Source organism: Zalophus californianus, chromosome 13 (assembly GCF_009762305.2).
Source record: "Zalophus californianus isolate mZalCal1 chromosome 13, mZalCal1.pri.v2, whole genome shotgun sequence".
NCBI lineage: Eukaryota > Metazoa > Chordata > Mammalia > Carnivora > Otariidae > Zalophus > Zalophus californianus.
The window spans coordinates 82,732,165-82,753,524 of record NC_045607.1 but is presented as its reverse complement, the minus strand read 5'-3'; the positions used below and the strand labels follow the sequence as shown (position 1 = coordinate 82,753,524).

The 21,360-nt window shown below is 38.4% G+C and overlaps 2 protein-coding genes across 6 annotated transcripts in view; one reads left to right on the top strand and one right to left on the bottom strand.

The window, feature by feature from the left end:
- Nucleotides 1–21,360, top strand: part of SMC5 (structural maintenance of chromosomes 5) — a 99,541-nt gene that overhangs the window by 24,553 nt on the left and 53,628 nt on the right. For all 5 annotated transcript variants that reach the window (XM_027614393.2, XM_027614394.2, XM_027614392.2 and 2 more), the window contains 4 exons: nt 25–159; nt 1,902–2,042; nt 3,368–3,529; nt 4,480–4,551. In XM_027614393.2, the coding sequence (XP_027470194.1) occupies nt 25–159; nt 1,902–2,042; nt 3,368–3,529; nt 4,480–4,551 (510 nt within the window). The remainder of the gene's footprint in view (nt 1–24; nt 160–1,901; nt 2,043–3,367; nt 3,530–4,479; nt 4,552–21,360) is intronic.
- Nucleotides 16,069–16,347, bottom strand: LOC113933985 (40S ribosomal protein S27-like). The gene has a single exon (XM_027614399.2). It carries the CDS (start codon nt 16,321–16,323, stop codon nt 16,069–16,071), a length of 255 nt encoding a protein of 84 aa, XP_027470200.1. The 5' UTR covers nt 16,324–16,347.

Here is a 21,360-nt window from a genome sequence, read left to right as displayed (position 1 = left end):
TGATATTTAAGTTTTATGCTCTAGGATAAAGTTGGAGAATTTGCTAAACTGAGTAAAATTGAACTCCTTGAAGCTACTGAGAAGTCTATTGGTCCTCCAGAAATGCACAGATACCATTGTGAACTCAAAAACTTCAGGGAGAAAGAAAAACAACTAGAGGTATTTATAAACAGACAACTCATTTTTATGTCCCTCGCTGATTTCCGTCTTTCACAGTGTGATAGAGTGAATAGTAGCTCTGATTCAAGTGACTTCATATATTTGTGATGTTTTTTTTTTTTTTTTCCACCTAGGATTGTATTGCTGACATTAATTAAACTAAGTCACAGTAAATGAGAATTGGGTTTGAAAAAAGTTTGAAAAATTTGACTTATCATTTCATCAAATACGTGTTATTAATTGAATTTCTAAGGAACCAGTGATAGTATTTTAAAGTATTTATTTCTCTCAGGAAGTTTCAGTATTCTTTCAGCATTTCTTAAACACCTGCCATGTGCCAGGACGGTACAAGGCTTTGGGTAATATAGCAGTTACCCTGTAGCTTTTGATGTAGTGTCTCTGTTGAACAATTCTCATATTTTTTCAGTTGCAGGAGGGTTGACTTTGTAAGAGAGCTTTGTGTTTATTTGCAGTATTGTTTTTATGTTCACCTTTAATAAACATACACATTACTTACAGCATATCATTTGAAAAGGTGTTTTGTTCAATGAATCATTTTCCGTGTCCCAGCCACTAATATAAATTCAGTAAATTTTCATAATAAGGTATCTTATAAACAAATGCTTTCTCTTAAATTGTAACTGTCCATAGTTAATAATAGGCATATTATTATAATTTAATATTTATTAGTGACCAAAGGAATAGTAATTATACTGCTTTAGATACTCTGTCAGTCTTTTTACCCTTTCCCCAGTGGAACAGTCTGATACAGTAATCCCCCATTCACACTTTAGTTACCTGCCATTTCAGTTACCCACAGTCACCTGTGGTTCAGAAGCAGATGATCCTCCTGACGTACGGTCACAAGGTCAGCAGTAGTCTGACATTATGTCACAGTGCCTCACTTCATCTCATCACATGGCATTTTATTATCCCACATCATCACAAGAAGAGGGGTGACAACAGTACGATAATATATTTTGAGAGAGAGGCCACATTCACATAACGTTTATGACCATTTGTTGTTAAAATTCTCCTCTTTTGTTCTTATTAGTCTCTTACTGTGTCAGATATACAAATTAAGCTTTATCATAGGTATGCATGTTTAGGAAAAAGCAGTCCATATATATATATATATATATAGGGCTTTGCACTAAGTGGTTTCAGGCATCCTCTAGTGGTTTGGGACTATATTCCCCACAGATAAGGGGAGGGACTACTCTACTCGATCTGAAACACTCTGAAATTACAGCTCTCCTCTGAAGGAATGCAAACACATACCCTACTAGGTTCTGAGTACATCTTTGCATTTGTTAACTCGCAATCTAAAGGCCAGATTTAGCTTCCTTCATCTCATTTCTGAATCCTTAAGCCATGGGTGTTCATAACATACTAATCGTAATAATACTACTTTCATTTGTATATCACATTAACAGCTTTTGTTGAACTTGTACTTAAAGTAAGTACGTTGCTTCTACCCTTGAGGTGAGTGGGGCAGATCCGTGTCTTGTCTTTAGGCAGGAAGAGGCTAGGCTCAGAGATGTGGTGGGGCTTCCTCACAGTCACACGATTAATAAATTGCAGGGCCTAGACCAGAACTCAGGTATGCATGTTAGTTGTACAGTTCTTAAGAACTGTGAAATTCTTCATTGTGAAATTTTGCTAGCATTGTACATTTTCATCATTATAGGGTTTGACCTGTTGTCTTTTCAGGTAAACTAATTGTTAAATATTTGTTTTAGACCTCATGCAAAGAGAAAACTGAGTATCTAGAGAAAATGATTCAGAGGAATGAAAGGTATAAACAAGATGTGGAGCGGTTCTATGAACGTAAGCGACATTTAGATTTGATTGAGATGCTTGAAGCTAAAAGGCCGTGGGTGGTAAGTCTTAATTATTAGTGGCAAAAATAGCGATGCTTTAACTAGCAGAAAGGCTATAAAGAAGGCACTAATTGCTCTGTATTCAAATTAGGTGCTTTTGTTCATTTTTGCCTTATATATCATAATAAAACTGGTGTTATATAGCTGTGTACTGTTACTCTTATTGTGTAACAAATAACAGTTGATTGTGCTCTTAATTCTTCCAGATTTGAGTCCTCAACAGATAGTTTGTTCTGTAAGGTGTCAATGATCTAAATATGTTTACACATAAAAATTAAATCTTCGAGTGTCCTCAGGTCACAGAGAATTTACTTGGCATGTACCACTGATAAGTTCAGGTACAGATGTAGCTGAAAGCTGTGGACTATAATTCTTTCCTCCTGCTTCCTTAGTTTATTGAGGCTACTCTTTCCTTTTAATCGCTGTGCAGTGTATAGTTATTAGTTATGACCACAGTTTGAGCTGAAGAGTCCATTCACTCAGTGTATCTCTTCATGACGGGCGGAACAGAATAAGGAAGTTTTATAATGTTTGTTCTAGGATTTGGAGGGAGGTAATTGTTAATAGAACAAGTGGCTGTATTTGTGGCCTTTCTCCACCACCCCTTCACCCTGCCCTGTCCCATAAGTCCATAATTCTTAAACTTTTTGCTTTTCAGCTTGTTTTGACTACATTTTCCTATGCCTCTTATTCTCTTAACCTACTTTATCTTTCTCCTTTAAAGTCTTTTGGTTTATCCTTTTCTTTCTCAGATTGATTTCAATCTTTTTTCATTTTTTTTTTTAATTTATTCTAATGTTTGTAATCTTTTCTTCGTCCCATTCATTCTTACTATATGCTCTGTGAGCACTCTACTTACTTTTGTTTTCTAGCAAATATTTATTAAGTCTTGTGACATGACAAGCATCATTTTTACCCGCATTTTTGTTCTTCTTTTGACCCATTTTTCCTTTGTTTTGTTTTTGCATTTTTACTTTTCACAACTGAGTTTCTCTTATTTATATGTTCTCATATCCCTTCTTTATTGAGAGACTAGAGGAAAACCTCATTTTAGTAGCAATTACTCTGTAAGTTTCAGAACCATGGAAGTCGGAGTCCAGCCTAGTAATAAATACTCACTGAGTATCAAGGTTCTTGATAAGTCATTGTGGTATTCACTATTTCTCAAGTTGTTTCAGAGGGTAAATTTTCTATTAGTAGGCCTGCCGCAAGGATATCAAAACAGTCTTTTCATAGATTTGGTTTCTGCCTGCACCTTGATTTTAGTAGATGTGCTAGTTTAAGCTAGTAGTACATTAACTTTTCTTACTTGAATTAATTGCAAGGAATATGAAAATGTTCGTCAGGAGTATGAAGAAGTAAAACTAGCTCGAGACCGAGTGAAGGAAGAGGTGAGAAAACTTAAAGAAGGGCAGATCCCTATGACCCGTCGAATTGAAGAAATTGAGAGGCAGCGTCACATTTTGGAGGCTCGAATCAAAGAGAAGGTACTTTTCTGGCTCAACTTAGGATTTTCTGTTTTTTTAGCAAGTACAGAAGCTACTCTGCAGGCTTTCTAAGTTATTTTGTGCATTTACTTGTAGCTTTCGTTCCTTTTTTAACTCAATTCTACCACGATAGGGCTTTCAGGGTCCTAATCATCACTTTTTGCGGGTTGCTGCTTAATAGGAATTACAGCATACAAAAGAGAAAACTGAAATGGGATTTTTTTTTTTCCTCCCCAAAGATTTTATTTATTTGAGAGAGAGCGAGCGAGCATGAGTCGGGGCAGAGACAGGGAGAGAGAGAAGCAGACTCCCCTCTGAGCAAGGAGCCCAGTACGGGGCTCGGTCCCAGGACCCTGACATCATGACCTGAGCTGAAGGCAGATGCTTAACCGACTGAGCCACCCAGCCACCCTGAAATGTGATTGTTTTAATGATAAGAGAATTCAGAGTAGTAGTCCTGGAAACATTGAATTTCTTCTGTGAATTTATCATAGAAAACCTGATGTTTCTTAGAATAAATAGTATAATGGCATATGGAATATTCCATTTATTAAAAAAAATTACCTAAAAATTTTAAACTTAAAAAAATTTTTATGGTCATGGCTCTTGACCTTTAGGGAGATTTTGGGAGTTCCAAGATTTTGAGAACAGTTTGAACTATGGATCCTGCTATCCTAATAGGATGGTTTCCGGGATCAGATGAAATACCACAAGATAATAAATGTGAAGGGATAAAGAAACATGTATGCATCCTGCTACGGCTATTTTTAATATCAGTGAATAACCTTTTACAGATTTGCAAGTAAGTTAGTATTTTTGTTGGTAACTATAAATTTGGTATGAAAGAAATGAAAAGCATTGTGGGTTAACTTGATATTTGGATGGGTGGGACCACATAATTTGCTTGCGTGAGATTTTAACTAAATTCCCCTCCTGGTTCAATTTTACAGGCAACAGATATCAAGGAGACCTCTCAAAAATGCAAACAAAAGCAAGATATTATAGAAAGGAAAGATAAGCAGGTAAGATTTTGTATTGGAATTTTTACTGTGCTAATTTAACCTGACTTCTGTGTTCAGGTCTGAATTATGGGACAACTTTTCGTTTGGAAATTGTCTAACGTCCTGCTCAGTAGAGCAGTTGCACAGATGATAATGAGGAAAAATTCTCAAAACTACTCCTAGTAGATAGGCACTGTGATCTTTGTAACTGAGTGGCTATAGTTTAACAGGGTAATGGTAAAATTGGATTTAGTTATCTCAGTAGCAGAAGTTAAATTTTGAGATTTATTCTGTTGATGTTAAGAGTAGGACGTTAAAAAGCTGATTACAAATTCTTTGTGTATAGGTGGGGCTTGATGGCAAAATCATTTTAAGACGGCTGTGCAAGAGAGTAGACTTCTTAGCTAAGAGAGCCCCAACAGTATGTGGGGTTTTGTTCTTCAGAACCATTCAGAAACTAAAGTTTGAATTACCTGTCTTAGGGATAGACGCATAACTTGAAACATTCCCGGTGGTTGAAACACTATGTTCATTTTCCAGTTTTCAGCCTCACCCCTTTTTCTGTGCCTTTGTCTTCAGATCCCAGGTGCCTCTCATTTAATTTCTCCAGAGAATAAACCTCAAATTTCCGTGGCAGAGGCTAGGCTGTCAGTGCCGAGTGCTCAGGGTGTCTGAGTGGATGGGGTGCTGGAGCGGTGGGGTAGGAGGCGTAGGGCAGGGTAGTCCTGTTGTACGTGGTATCTTTTATACTTGACATCTCTGAGGTTTTTTTTTAATTTTTTATTGTTATGTTAATCACCATATATTACATCATTTGTTTTAGTGTAGTGTTCCATGATTCATTGTTTGTGCATAACACCCAGTGCTCCACGCAGAACGTGCCCTCTTTAATACCCATCACCAGGCTAACACATCCCCCTACCCTCCTCCCCTCTAGAACCCTCGGTTTGTTTTTCAGAGTCCATCATCTCTCATGGTTCGTCTCTCCCTCTGACTTACTCCCCTTCATTCTTCCTCTCCTGCTATCTTCTTCTTTTTCTTTTTTCTTAAAATATGTTGCGTTATTTGTTTCAGAAGTACAGATCTGTGATTCAACAGTCTTGCACAATTCACAGCACTCACCGTAGCACATACCCTCCCCAATGTCTATCACCCAGCCACCCCATCCCTCCCACCCCCGACCACTCCAGCAACCCTCAGTTTGTTCCTGAGATTAAGAATTCCTCATATCAGTGAGGTCATATGATACATGTCTTTCTCTGATTGACTTATTTCACTAAGCATAACACCCTCCAGTTCCATCCATGTCGTTGCAAATGGCAAGATCTCATTCCTTTTGATGGCTACATAATGTTCCATTGTGTATATATACCACCTCTTCTTTATCCATTCATCTGTCGATGGACATCTTGGTTCTTTCCACAGTTTGGCTATTGTGGACATTGCTGCTATAAACATTGGGGTGCACGTACCCCTTCGGGTCCCTACATTTGTATCTTTGGGATAAATACCCAGTAGTGCAATTGCTGGATCGAATGGTAGCTCTAATTTCAACTGTTTGAGGAACCTCCATACTGTTTTCCAGAGGGGTTGCACCCGCTTGCATTCCCACCAACAGTGTAGGAGGGTTCCCCTTTCTCCACATCCCCACCAACATCTGTCATTCCCTGACTTGTTAATTTTAGCCATTCTGACTGGTGTGAGGTGGTATCTCATTGAGGTTTTGATTTGGATTTCCCTGATGCCGAGCGATGTTGAGCACTTTTTCATGTGCCTGTTGGCCATTTGGATGTCTTCTTTGGAAAATGTTCATGTTTTCTTGATTGGATTATTTGTTCTTTGGGTGTTGACTTTGATAAGTTCCTTATAGATTTTGGATACTAGCCCTTTATCTGATATGTCATTTGCAAATATTTTCTCCCATTCTGTCGGTTGTCTTTTGGTTTTGTGGACTGTTTCTTTTGCTGTGCAAAAGCTTTTTATCTTGATGAAATCCCAATAGTTCGTTTTTGCCCTGGCTTCCCGTGCCTTTGGTGATGTTTCTAGGAAGAAGTTGCTGCGACTGAGGTCGAAGAGGTTGCTACCTGTGTTCTCCTTTAGGATTTTGATGCACTCCTGTCTCACATTTAGGTCTTTCAACCATTTGGAGTCCATTTTTGTGTGTGGTGTAAGGAAATGGTCCAGTTTCATTCGTCTGCGTGTGGCTGTCCAATTTTCCCAACACCATTTGTTGAAGAGACTGTCTTTTTTCCATTGGACATTCTTTCCTGCTTTGTCAAAGATAAGTTGACCATAGAGTTGAGGGTCCATTTCTGGGCTCTCAATTCTGTTCCATTGATCTATGTGTCTGTTTTTGTGCCAGTACCATACTGTCTTGATGATGACAGCTTTGTAATAGAGCTGGAAGTCTGGAATTGTGATGCCGCCAGCTTTGCTTTTCTTTTTCAATATTCCTCTGGCTATTCGGGGTCTCTTCTGGTTCCATACAAATTTTAGGATTATTTGTTCCATTTCTTTGAAAAAAGTGGATGGTATTTTGATGGGGATTGCATTGAATGTGTAGATTGCTCTAGGTAGCATTGACATCTTCACAATGTTGGTTCTCCCAATCCATGAGCATGGAACGTTTTTCCATTTCTTTGTGTCTTCAATTTCTTTCCTGAGTATTTTATAGTTTTCTGAGTACAGATCCTTTGCCTCTTTGGTTAAATTTATTCCTAGGTATCTTATGGTTTTGGGTGCAATTGTGAATGGGATCGACTCCTTGATTTGTCTCTCTTCTGTCTTGTTGTTGGTGTATAGGAATGCCACTGATTTCTGTGCATTGATTTTATAGCCTGCTACTTGACTGAATTCCTGTATGAGTTCTAGGAGTTTTGGGGTGGAGTCTTTTGGGTTTTCCACATAAAGTATCATATCATCTGCAAAGAGTGAGAGTTTGACTTCCTCTTTGCCGATTTGGATGCCTTTGATTTCTTTTTGTTGTCTGATTGCTGTGGCTAGGACTTCTAATACTATGTTGAATAGCAGTGGTGAGAGTGGACATCCCTGCCGCGTTCCTGACCTTAGGGGGAAAGCTCTCAGCCTTTCCCCATTGAGAATGATGTTCACTGTAGGTTTTTCATAGATGGCTTTTATGATATTGAGGTATGTACCCTCTATCCCTATACTCTGAAGAGTTTTGATCAAGAAAGGATGCTGTACTTTGTCAAATGCTTTTTCTGCATCTATTGAGAGGATCATATGATTCTTGTTCTTTCTTTTGTTAATGTATTGTATCGCGTTGATTGATTTGCGGATGTTGAACCAGCCTTGCAGCCCAGGGATAAATCCCACTTGGTCGTGGTGAATAATCCTTTTAATGTACTGTTGGATCCTATTGGCTAGTATTTTGGTGAGAATTTTTGCATCCATGTTCATCAAGGATATTGGTCTGTAATTCTCCTTTTTGAGGGGGTCTTTGTCTGGTTTTGGGATCAAGGTAATGCTGGCCTCATAAAATGAATTTGGAAGTTTCCCTTCCATTTCTATTTTTTGGAACAGTTTCAGGAGAATAGGTATTAATTCTTCTTGAAATGTCTGATAGAATTCCCCTGGGAAGCCATGTGGCCCTGGCTTTTGTTTCTTGGGAGATTTTTGATGACTGCTTCAATTTCCTTAGTGGTTATAGGTCTGTTCAGGTTTTCTGTTTCTTCCTGGTTCAGTTTTGGTAGTTGATACATCTCTAGGAATGCACCCATTTCTTCCAGGTGATCTAATTTGCTGGCATAGAGTTGCTCATAATATGTTCTTATAATTGTTTTATTTCTTTGGTGTTGGTTGGGATCGCTCCTCTTTCATTCATGATTTTGTTGATTTGGGTCATTTCTCTTTTCTTTTTGATCAGTCTGGCCAGGGGTTTATCAATCTTGTTAATTCTTTCAAAGAACCAGCTCCTAGTTTCATTGATCTGTTCTACTGTTCTTTTGGTTTCTATTTCATTGATTTCTGCTCTGATCTTTATGATTTCTCTTCTCCTGCTGGGTTTAGGCTTTATTTGCTGTTCTTTCTCCAGCTCCTTTAGGTGTACGGTTAGGTTGTGTATTTGAGACCTTTCTTGTTTCTTGAGAAAGGCTTGTATTGCTATATACTTTCCTCTCAGGACTGCCTTTGCTGTATCCCAAAGATTTTGGACAGTTGTGTTTTCATTTTCATTGGTTTCCATGAATTTTTTTAATTCTTCTTTAATTTCCTGGTTGACCCATTCATTCTTTAGTAGGATGCTCTTTAGCCTCCATGCATTTGAGTTCTTTCTGACTTTCCTCTTGTGATTGAGTTCTAGTTTCAAAGCATTGTGGTCTGAAAATATGCAGGGAATGATCCCAATCTTTTGGTACCGGTTGAGACCTGATTTGTGACCTAGGATGTGATCAATTCTGGAGAATGTTCCATGGGCACTAGAGAAGAATGTGTATTCCGTTGCTTTGGGATGGAATGTTCTGAATATGTCTGTGAAGTCCATTTGGTCCAGTGTGTCATTTAAAGTCTTTATTTCCTTGTTGATCTTTTGCTCAGATGATCTGTCCATTTCAGTCAGGGGGGTGTTAAAGTCCCCCACTATTATTGTATTGTTGTCAATGTGTTTCTTTGCTTTTGTTATTAATTGCCTTATATAATTGGCTGCTCCCAAATTCGGGGCATAGATATTTACAATTGTTAGATCTTCTTGTTGGATAGGCCCTTTAAGTAGGATATAGTGTCCTTCCTCATCTCTTATTACAGTCTCCGTTTTAAAATCTAGTTTGTCTGATATAAGGATTGCCACCCCAGCTTTCTTTTGGTGTCCATTAGCATGGTAAATGGTTTTCCACCCCCTCACTTTCAATCTGGGGGTGTCTTTGGGTCTAAAATGAGTCTCTTGCAGACAGCATATGGATGGGTCTTGTTTTTTAATCCAATATGATACCCTGTGTCTTTTGATTGGGGCATTTAGCCCATTTGCATTCAGGGTAACTATTGAAAGGTATGAGTTTAGTGCCATTGTATTGCCTGTAAGGTGACTGTTACTGTATGTTGTCTGTGTTCCTTTCTGATCCTTGCTGCTTTTAGGCTCTCTCTTTGCTTAGAGGACCCCTTTCAATATTTCTTGGAGGGCTGGTTTCGTGTTTGCAAATTCCTTTAGTTTTTGTTTGTTCTGGAAGCTTTTCATCTCTCCTTCTATTTTCAATGATAGCCTAGCTGGATATAGTATTCTTGGCTGCATATTTTTCTCGTTTAGTGCTCTGAAGATATCTTGCCAGTCCTTTCTGGCCTGCCAGGTCTCTGTGGATAGGTCTGTTGCCAATCTAATATTTTTACCATTGTAGGTTACATATCTCTTCTCCCAAGGTGCTTTCAGGATTTTTCTTTGTCTCTGAGACTCGTAAGTTTTACTATTAGATGTCGGAGTGTTGACCTATTTTTATTGATTTTGAGAGGGGTTCTCTGTCCCTCCTGGATTTTGATGCCTGTTTCCTTCCCCACATTAGGGAAGTTCTCTGCTATTATTTGCTCCAATATACCTTCTGCCCCTCTCTCTCTTTCTTCTTCTTCTGGGATCCCAATTATTCTAATGTTGTTTCGTCTTATCGTATCACTTATCTCTCGAATTCTGCCCTCGTGATCCTGTAGTTGTTTCTCCCTCTTTTTCTCAGCCTCTTTATTTTCCATCATTTGGTCTTCTATATCACTGATTCTCTCTTCTGCCTCATTTATCCTAGCAGTTAGTGCCCCCATTTTTGATTGCACCTCATCAATAGCCTTTTTGATTTCGACTTGGTTAGATTTTAGTTCTTTTATTTCTCCAGAAAGGGTTTCTCTAATAACTTCCACGCTTTTTTCAAGCCCAGCTAGTATCTTTAAAGTCATGATTCTGAACTCTAGGTCCGACATCGTACTAATGTCCGTATTGAGTAGGTCCCTGGCTGACGGTACTACCTCTTGTTCTTTTTGCTGAGGTGATTTTTTTCGTCTTGTCATTTTGTCCAGAGGAGAATAGATGAATGAGAGAACAAAATGCTAACAGGTTTACAACGTCCCCAGCAAATATACTGTATACAAATCTGAAAAGACCTGAAACCAGGGGAAAAGAAAGGGAAAGAAAGAAAAAAGAAAGAGAAAAAAAAAGATAAAAACAAAAACAGAACAATACAAAAAAAGCAGAATGTGATCAAATATGATCAGGCTAGTGCATAGATCAGTGCCACACACTAGATTTTGGGCGTATTTTGGTCTGTTAGAAAAAAGTGCCTCCTAAAATTTTAAAGGAAGAAAGACATATATGTACAAAATAAGGGTTGATACAATGAAGGGCTAGAAGATGACTGTAAAGATGAAAATTTGAAAATTATAAAAGATTTTATAAAAGGACTTGATAAGATAAGAAGTTGTTTGAAAAAAGAAAGAAGATTAAAAAAAAAAAAGGGAGAGAATGTGATCAGGCAGGAGACTAGAACAGAGCCATACACTAGTGATTTAGGGTATATTTTGATCTGTTAGAAGAAACTGTATCTCAAAATTTTAAAGAGAGAACAACTTCTATATATATGCCAAAAATAAGGGTAACTACTATGAAGGGATAAAATATGACTCTAAAAATGAAAAATAAAAGTTTTTTTTTTTTTTAAAGAGATTGATAAGATGTTGGTTGAAAAGGGGAAAAAGAAAAACAGTTAACAAAAATTTACTTTGATGAACTAATGAATAATGGTAAAAAAAAAAGCCATGAATTCTATGTGCAGTATTCCCCTAGCGCTGGAGTTCTCCCGTTCTCCTTGATCGGTAAACTTGGTCTTGGCTTGCTGGCTGTTCGTGCTGATCTTCTGGGGGAGGGGCCTGTTGCTGTGGTTTCCAAATGTCTTTGCCGGAGGCTGAATTGCCCCGCCCTTGTCGGGCCGGGCTAAGCAAGCTGCTCGGGTTTGATCTCAGGAGCTTTTGTTCCCTGCAAGCTCTCTGTACAGCTTTGGAGGACCAGGGCAAAAATGGTGGCCTCCCAATCTCCACCCGGAGGAGTTGAGAACTCGGGGCCCGCTCCTCGGTGTGCCCCCAGAGAAAAGCAGTCACTCCCTTGTCCCCGGTCTCCGGCCGCACTCCGTGCTCACCCGGCCTGTGACCGAGCGTTGCTATCTCTGGCACCCGACCCTGTGTGGAGTCTCCAAACCCAGCAGATCCCTGCGGTGCGTTCCCGCGCCGCTCCTCCCCGGGAAGTAAGGGGAGTCTCCCCGGATCTGCCGCCTGTTGGGTCCCTGCTGGAGGAGCAGTGGCCCGACTGGGCCGCGGATCACAGTTTATGGCAACCCCGAGCTGAGAGCCCGCGACTCGGCTCCGTCTCTGCAGCCGGCTTCCCCGCTCCGATACCTGGGAGCTCTGGCGCACTCAGGCACCCCCGGTCTTTCTGTGACCCTGAGGGTCCTGAGACCACACTGTCCCGGGAGGATTCCACCCCCTGCTTAGCCACTGCAGCGACGTCCCTCCGCGGAGCCGACTTCTAAAAGGTCCGATATTGTGCTCCGCGACTCTATCACTTGCCAGAAGCGGCCGGCGGAGGCCCCTCCCCCGCCGTTTATCCTCCCGAATATCACCTCGGATTCACTTCTCCGCACGTCCTACCTTCCAGAAAGTGGTCGCTTCTCTTTTCAGATAGTTGTTGGTACTCTTCTCTTCGATCTCCTGTTGAGTTCGTAGGTGTTCAGAATGGTTTGATCCCTATTCAGCTGAATTCCTGAGACCAGACGAAATCTAGGTCTCCTATTCCTCCCCCATCTTGCTCCGCCCCCCCCATCTCTGAGTTTTTGAGAGGCTCTGGCATTGGTTTTTTGTTTTGAAAGAGTCCTCCTTTGTTTCCCTTTTCTCTCACTGCCTTTCACCCTGTGGTTCCTATAATAGGGTACTACATTAGTTGTCCCTCTGCTGTCTTTCCTCTTCTGAATGCTGTTGAGGTCTCCAGTCGCTGACGTCTTCTCCCTTGTTCCCTCTGTCCTCGTGGGAGTGAACCCTTTGTACTGCATTTCTAATACTTAGAGTTCAGGAGGGAAGAGGCATAAAGATTGCATCTTGAAAACCCTAAGCAGGAATACAGGTTGATACGTCTGTAACACTGAATCATCTTTATGTTTCTGTCGCAAAATCGTACTTGATATTTTAATACATTGCTGGATTCAACTAGAAAATCTTCTATTTACGATTTTTTGCACCATGTGAGATTGGCCTAAAATTTTATTTTGTTTCATCCTTAACTGGTTTTTCAGTGTCATGCTGATTTGTTATGTAGTTTAATACTCCTTGGGCTAGTATTTTCAGTTTTTGCCTTAGCGTATTTACCAGGGCTTGTCACTTTCATAAGTTATTTCACTTTTAACTTTTAATAAATTTCAGGGCGTAAATATTTTTATTTATCTGGTTATCACTTGGCTGCATCTTGTGTGTTGATAAGTGCTTTTATTGCTTTTCTGTTTAAGATTTCATATTTTCAGTTTTTAACATTTTCATTCATTTAAGGTTGTACAGGAGTAATTACTGTTTTAATTTCTATGGATAATGGAATTTCAAAACCTGAATGTAGAGTTCTGCTTCTGTTCCTTTATGGTTAATAAATGTGGACTTTATGACTTTATTTTAGATATTTTGAGATCTCTTTGGACTTTTATATTTCGTTTTGTACATGTTCTGTATGTATTCAAAAAGAATGTATATTTAGTCTATATATGTATGAATATATATAATTATGTATATGCTAGAACAGGTTTACTAATGCAAATGTGAACATACTTCTTTACCTACCCAGTTTATCCTTTTTTAAAGTGACCTTTTGCTGTGAGATTTGTCTGTTTTTACATTTTTGCTTCCTAGATTTTAAAGCTCTGTTGTTTCGTTATTTCTGCATCATGCTTTATCTGCTGTGAGTAGTACGTACTGGGTTTTGTTCTGCAGGTTTTGTCATTGTAGTGTCGTGACATGTGATCAGGAAGGGAGTTTCACCACGTCCATTCATGGTGGTTTTCTACTAACTGCTTTTAGTTCGATTCCTCCTGCCTGCTCTCCTTTCTCCTCTTTTCTATTGCTGTTGATAAAGGTTTTATTCCATTTTTTCCCCTAACGTTACATATTCTAAGCCTATTCTGTTGACTGCTCTTAAAGTTTAAGTAACATGTATTTTTTTTAAGTTAGCATTTTATTCTTCCATTTAGTTCAGATGCTTTCTCTTATTCTCCATATCTGTACCTTCAGAAATTTTACTTGGCATTTATTTAAAAAGTTATTTTTTATGGTCTGTGCTTATTTAGACTTAATATGTTTTATTGATCATGTTACTTGTTTTATCATACTTCTGCCTCTTAAGAGGTAGACTTTTTGTTTCTTGCTGGATATTTTCTGTGGGTGTTTTAGAGACACTCTTTGGGTGATGAACTTCCTGAGCGCTTGTACGTTGGAAAATAAATTTTTTTGCACTCATTCTGGAATATTAATATTGCTGAATTTTAAATTATAAATTACAAATAATTTTTTCTCAACACTTTGACAGTCCTCCCTCTGTGTCCCGTGAGGTCCAGTATTGTTCCTGAGAAGTAGCAGGTATGAGAGCTAGGCAGGGACCGTATTGGACCCTCAAAGAAAAAAGAAATTGAATTTGATTCTAAATGCAGTGAGAAATGGAGAAGGCTTTCAAAGTTTTTAAGCTGGAGAAGAATAGTATTTCATAAGCTTTAAAAGCACTCAGGATTGCCTTACGGAGAGTGGACTGTATGGGACAAAAATAAAAGAGTTCCGTTACAAGGCTGCTAAAGTGGGTGAGACAAATGAGGATGCTGACTTTTCCTCATAGGGTAGCAGTGCACAAGCAAATTTAGAAAACTGAACCACAAAATTTGCTCAGGGAATAGATTGAAGAATTGAGTTGTGGAAGAATTGAGGATCCCATCTAATCTTTTGACTTCACAGTTGGAGGGATAGTGTGGTACCTTTTACTGAAATGAGGATTGCTGGGAGAGGGGAAATGAGTTCTATTTGACTATATAAAATTTCATCCGTTTACTTTAAACCTGTATCTTTGAATCTAAAATGTGTTTCTCGTGGATCATGGGTTTTCTTTTTTTATTGAAGTAAATATTAACATAAAACATTACATTAGTTGCAAATGTACAACATTGATTCAGTAATTCTGTGCACTACTTATTGCTTACCATGATAAGTATAGTCACTGTATTATCATACAGTGTTATTCTAATATTATTGACTGTTTTCCTTATGTTGTACTTTTCATTTCCATGGTTTATTTTATAACTGGAAGTTTTTATCTCTTAATCACCTTATTTCACCCATCCCCCCACCCACTTCCCCTCTGGCAACCACCAGTTTTTTATACTTGTCTATACACACACACACACACACACACACCATTATATACATACACCTGCACACATACCACATCTTGTTTATACATTTATTTACAGATGGACACTTACATTGCTTTCCTACTTAGACTGTTGTAAATAATACTGTAATAAACATAGGGTGCATATATATTTTGAAACTGGTGATTCCGTTTTCTTCAGGTAAATACACGTGGAATTACTGGATCTTACAGTATTTCTATTTTTTAAAGTTTTTGTGGCACCTGTATACTGTTGTCCACAGTGGTTGCACCAACTTATATTCCCAACAACAGCGCTCAGTGGTTCCCCTTTCTCTACATCATTGCCAAGACTTGTTATTGTCTTTTTGATACTAGCCTTTGTGACTAGTGTAAAGTGATTGCTCCTTGTGGTTTTGTTTTACATTTTCCTTATGATGAGTGATGTTGAGTATCTTTTTTTTTTTAAATGTTTTATTTATTTTATTAGCAGGGGGAGAGCGAGGGAGAGGGAGGGAATCTCTAGCAAACTCAGTGCTGAGCACGGAACCCGATGTGGGGCTCTATCTCACGACCCTGAGATCATGACCTGAGCTGAAATCAAGAGTTGGACCTTTAACTGAGCCTTCCAGGCACCCTGGGCATCTTTTTATGTTTCTGTTAGCCATCTGTATATCTGCTTTGGAAAAATGTCTATTCAGATTGTCTGCCCATGTTTTAATTGGGTTGAGTTTTTTTTGTTTTTTGGGGGTTTTGGGGGGTTTTTTGTTTTGTTTTTTGGTGTTGAGTTACAAAAGATCTTTATGTATTTTGGATGTTAACCTCTTATCGGGTGTATCATTTGCAAATGTCTTCTCTTACTCACTAGGTTGCCTTTTTGTTTGTCGATGGCTTCCTTCACTGCGCAAAAGCTTTTTATTTTGGTATACCAGTAGTTGTATTTGGTACACCAATAGGCCCAATAGTTTATTTTTTGCTTTTGTTTTTCCTTGCCCGAGGAGACATAGCCATAAATATGTTGCTAAGGGCAATGTCAGACATTACTGCCTATGTTATCTTGTAAGAGTTAAATGGTATTCAGTTCTCACATTTAGATCTTTAATCCATTTTTTTTTTTTTATCCAAAATCTGTTTATTGGGAGAGTGTCCCACTCATCTGATTCAGGGTGCTTTTAGTGCTGCTTCCGCCTGAAGGAGCATCCTTCTGTAAGCCTGGCTTTTCCTTCTGTGGGCTGGCAGAGGACAGTGGAGCAGCCGACGCACAGAACTACCGTTTGTGCATGGCTGAAGACGGTGGTGATCTTGTAGCATCCGGGGCACTTCACGTCCATGAAGTAGGAGTTGGGTCTCTGCACCAGGCGCTTCTTCTTATGCTTCCTCTTCTCCTCTTCCGGGGACGGGTGCAGGAGATCCTTCGCGAGGGGCATGTTCTCGTGGGGAGGTCGTCACCGCCGGAAAGGGCGATCTTTAATCCATTTTTAGTTTATTTTTGTGCATGGTGTAAGAAAGTGGTCCAGTTTCATTCTTTTGCGTGTAGCTGTGAAGTTTTTCCAGCATTTATTGAAAAGATTGGGTTTTTTTTTTTTTTTTCCTTTTGTATATTATTGTTTCCTTTGTTGTAGATCGACTGTAAAGGTGTGGGTTTTTTTCCAGGCTCTCTCTACTGTTCCATTGATCTATGTGCCTCTTTCTCAACTGGTACCATACTGTTTTGATTACTATAGCTTTGGAGTATACCCTGAAATCTGGGATTGAGATACCTCCAGCTTTGTTCTTTTCAAAATTTCTTTGGCTATTCAAGATCTTTTGTGTTTCTATACAAATTTTAGGATTATTTGTTACAGTTCTGTGAAAAATGCTCTTGATTTATTTTTTATTTTTATTTTATTTTATTTTTTTTTGCTCTTGATATTTTGATAAGGATTGCATTGAATTTCTAGGTTGTTTGGGATAGTTTAAACATTTTAATGGTATTCTTCCATGAGCGTGGTATATCTTCCCATTTGTGTCACTTGGTTTCTTCCATCGATGTCTTATAGTTTTCAGAGTATAAGGCTTTTACCTCCTTGGTTAAATTTATTCCTAGGTATTTTATATTTTGGGGGTGCAGTCATAGATGGGATTGTTTATTATTAGTGTGTAGAAATGCAACAGATTTCTTTGTATTAATTTTGTATCCTGCAACTTTACTGAATTCACTTAACAGTTCTAACAGTTTTTTTGGTGGAGACTTTAGGGCTTTTTATATATAGTATACCATCTGCAAATAGTGACAGTTTTCCTACTTTTACCAGTTTGGATGTCTTTTATTTATTTTTCTTCTCTGATTGCTGCAGCTAGGACTTTCAGTATTATGTTAAATAAAAGAGGTGATAGTGGATGTCCTTTTTTTGTTTCTTAATCCTAGAGGAAAAGCTTTCAGTTTTTCATCATTGAGTGTGACGTTAGGTGTGGGCTTTTCATATATAGCTTTTATCATGTAGAGGTAGGTTTCTCTCTAAACATGAATGGATGTTGTATTTTGTCAAGTGCTTTCTCTGCATGTATTGAGATGGTGATATGATTTTTATCCTTCCTTTTGTTAATATGATGTATCACATTGATTTGTGAATATTGAACCACCCTTGCACCCCTGGAATAAGTTGCACTTGGTCATGGTGAATGATTCTTTGAATGTACTGTTGAGTTTGGATTGTTAATACTTCACTGAGGATTTTGCATCTATATTCATCAGATACTGGCCTGTAGTTTTTTGTTTGTTGGTAGTCTTTTTGTCTGGTTTTGGTATTCTTGTAATGCTGTAGACTGAATTTGGAAGTTTTCTTTCCTTTTCCAGTTTTTGGAATAGTTTGAGAAGAATAGGTGTTTACCTTTTCTTTAAATGTTTGGTACAATTCCACCTGTGAAACCATCTTGTCCTGGACTTGTTTGCTGGGAGATTTTTGAGTAGTGACTCATTTTCATTACTAGATTTTGGTCTGTTTAAATTTTTTTGTTTCTTCCTGATTCAGTTTTGGGAGATTATATGTTTCTAGGAATTTATCCATTTCTTTTAGATTGTCCAATTTGTTGGCCTATAATTTTTCATAATATTTCTTATTCTTTCTGTGGTGTCAGTAATTTCCTTCATTTCAGATTGTATCTATTTGAGTCCTCCCTTTTTTTTTCTTGATGAGTCTGACTAAAGGTTTATCGATTTTGTTTATTGTTTCAAAGAACCAGCTTTTGGTTTCTTTTTTCTTTTAGTCCATATTTCATTTATTTATGCTTTAATCTTTATTATTTCCTTCCTTTAGCTAGCTTTAGGCTTGCTTTGCTCTTTTTTCTAGCTCCTTTGAGTGTAAGGTTAGATTGTTTGAGATTTTCCTTGTGGAGATAGGCCAGTATTGCTATAAAATTCCCTCTTAGAACTGCTTTTACTGCGTCCCAGAGATTTTGGCTCATTGTGTTTTTATTTGCATTTGTCTCCCATGTATTTTTTTAATCTTCTTTAATATCTTGTTTAACATTGTTAAATAGCATTTTGTTTAGCCTCCATGTGTTAATGTTCTTTCCAGATTTTTCTTATAATTGATTTCTAGTTTTATATCGTTGTGGTCAGAAAAGGTGCTTGATATGATTTCAGTCTTCTTAAATTTGTTGAGACCTATTTTGTGGCCTAATATGATCTCTTGTCTGGAGAATGTTCCATGTGCACTTGAAAATAATGTGTTTTCTGTTTTGGGATGTAGTGTTTTGTGTATATTTGTTAGATCTATCTAATCTAAATGATCAAAGCCACTGTTTCTTTGTCTTTTTTTTGGTCTGCATGATCTATCCATTGATGTAAGTGGGGTGTTAAAGTTCTCTATTATTGTCAATTTCTCACTTTGTTAATATTTACTTTATGTAATAATTTACTTGCTCCTATGTTGGGTGCGTACATATTTACAATTTTATATCTTGTTGGACTGATTGCTTTATCATTATGTAGTGCTCTTCTTTGGCTCTTTCTTCAGTCTGTTTTATTGTCTATTTTATCTTATATTCTTTTGCTACCCTTGCTTTTTTTTTTTTTTTTTTCCTTCCTGCTTCATTTGCATGGGATATTTTTTTCCATCCCTTTACTTCAGTCCATGTGTCTTGAGGTCCGAGGTGAGTCTCTAGAAGGCAGCATATATATGGGTCTTGGTTGTTGTTGTTGTTTTTAATCCATTTAGTCATTCTGTGTCTTTTGATTGGGGCATTTAATCCATTTACATTTGAAGTAATTATTGATAGGTATCTACTTATTCCCATTTTTTTTTTTTTTTACTTTCAGGGTTTTTTTTTTATTAACATATAATGTATTTGTTTCAGGGGTACAGGTCTGTGATTCATCAGTCTTACACAATTCACAGCTTCTTTTTGTAGCCCTTCTGTTCGTTTCTTCTCTTGCTCTCTTCCCCTATGGTTGAAAGCTTTCTTTAGTATTATGACTGTATTCCTTTCTGGGTTATTTTGTGTCTCTCTCTTTTAGGTTTTTGATTTGTGGTTACCACTGGCTCATATATAACAGCTTATGTCTGTAGCAGTCTATATTAAGTTGATAGTTGGTTAAGCTTGAGCACATTCTAAAATCACTGCATTTTTACTTCCCCTCCACATTTTATGGATATGATGTCATGCTTTACATCTTTTTGTTTTGTGTATCCCTGATGAGGTTTTGTAGGTATAATTGATTTTACTTCTTCTGTGTTTTAAAAACTGGCTTTAAAAGTGATTGATCTACTACCTTTAGTATATGTTTGCTTTACTGTGAGACTTTTTTCCTTTAATAATTTTCTTCTAATTATGGCCTTGTCTTTGCACTTAAAGAGCTTCCTTTAAATTTAATGATGAACTCATTTAACTTGTGTGGGAAACTCTCTCTCTCCTATTCTAAATGATAGCCTTGCTGGGTAGAGTATTCTTGATTGTAGGTCTTGTCTTTTCAGCACTTTGACTATATCGGTGACATTCCCTTTTAGCCTGCAAAGTTTTCTACTGAAAGATGAGCTGATAGCCTCACGGGGTTTCTCTGGTGTATAACTGTTGTTTCTTGCTCCTTTAAAAATTTGCTCAGGGCGCCTGGGTGGCTCAGTTGGTTAAGCGACTGCCTTCGGCTCAGGTCATGATCCTGGAGTCCTGGGATCGAGTCCCGCATCAGGCTCCCTGCTCAGCAGGGAGTCTGCTTCTCCCTCTGACCCTCCCCGCCTCATGTGCTCTCTCTCTCAAATAAATAAATAAAATCTTAAAAAAAAAATTTGCTCATAAAAATTTATTATTATGTATCTTGGTGTGGTCCTTCTTGGGTTCATCTTGTTTCCTTCCCCAGATTAGGAAATTTTTCAGCTAGTATTTTTTAAAATAAGTTTTCTGCCCCCTTCTCTCTCTCTTCTCTTTCTGTGATCCCAATAATGTGAATGTTACTATGTTTGATGATGATACTGAGTTCCCTTAATCTATTCTCATTTTTTTAGTATTTCTCTTTTTGATATTCAGCTTGATTGCTTTCCATTACCCTGTCCCCCAGATCACTGATACATTATTCTGTGTCTTCTAATCTGTTAATTCTTAGTGTATTTTTTTATTTCAGTTATTAAATTCTTCTGCTCTGATTCTGTCTTTTATATTTTCTGTCTTTGTTGAAGTTCTCATTGAGATCATCTACTCTTTTCTGACATCCGAATTTCTGTGACCATTATTTTGAATTCTTTATTAGGTACGTTGCTTATCTCCATTTCACTTAGCTCTTTTACTGTGATTTTTGTCTTGTTCTTTCATTTGGGACATATTACTGTCTCATTTTGCCTGACTTTGTGTGTGTTTCTCTATATTAGGTGGGTAGCTACATCTCCTAGTTGTGAAAGTCATGGCTTTGTGTAGAAGAGGTCCTGTGGTACCGTGTAGCACTTGCCCTCTCTGGTCTCCAGAGGTGCCCTCTGTGTGGGCTGCATATACCCTACTCCTGCCACTGTTGCCTTCAGCCTAGCTGACTGCCATGACCCACATTACATGCTGTGGGTGCACTAGGCAGGGTTTAGTCTCTGTGCTGTTGAGAGACCTGAGGTTGCCTCAGGCTTGTTGGTAGGCAGGGCTGGCCATCAGCCTAGCAGTCTCCCATTAGCCTCTCTGCCATAGTTGCAGGAGCATCAAAGGGCACAGCTTGCTCCCTGCACAGCCAGCTAAGAGTCTGGGCTGCTGGAACTGCTGGTGTGCCCGTGTGGGGTTATCTCCCCACCTCCCCAGGCAGGAATCACTTTGGAGTGGCACCAGTACCTGCTCGGGCTGCCTCCAGGGTGTGGTGAGGCAGGAGCAGTGGTTTGGATGGGTCAGCCCTCGGGGGAATGCTTGCATGGAGCACATACTGCTAGCAGGATAGATGGGGGAGAGTGTTAGCGCTGGCTTCTGCAAGTGTCTGCCTATGTAAACTGGTGGAGTAGAAAAGAAGTGGCATCTGCCAG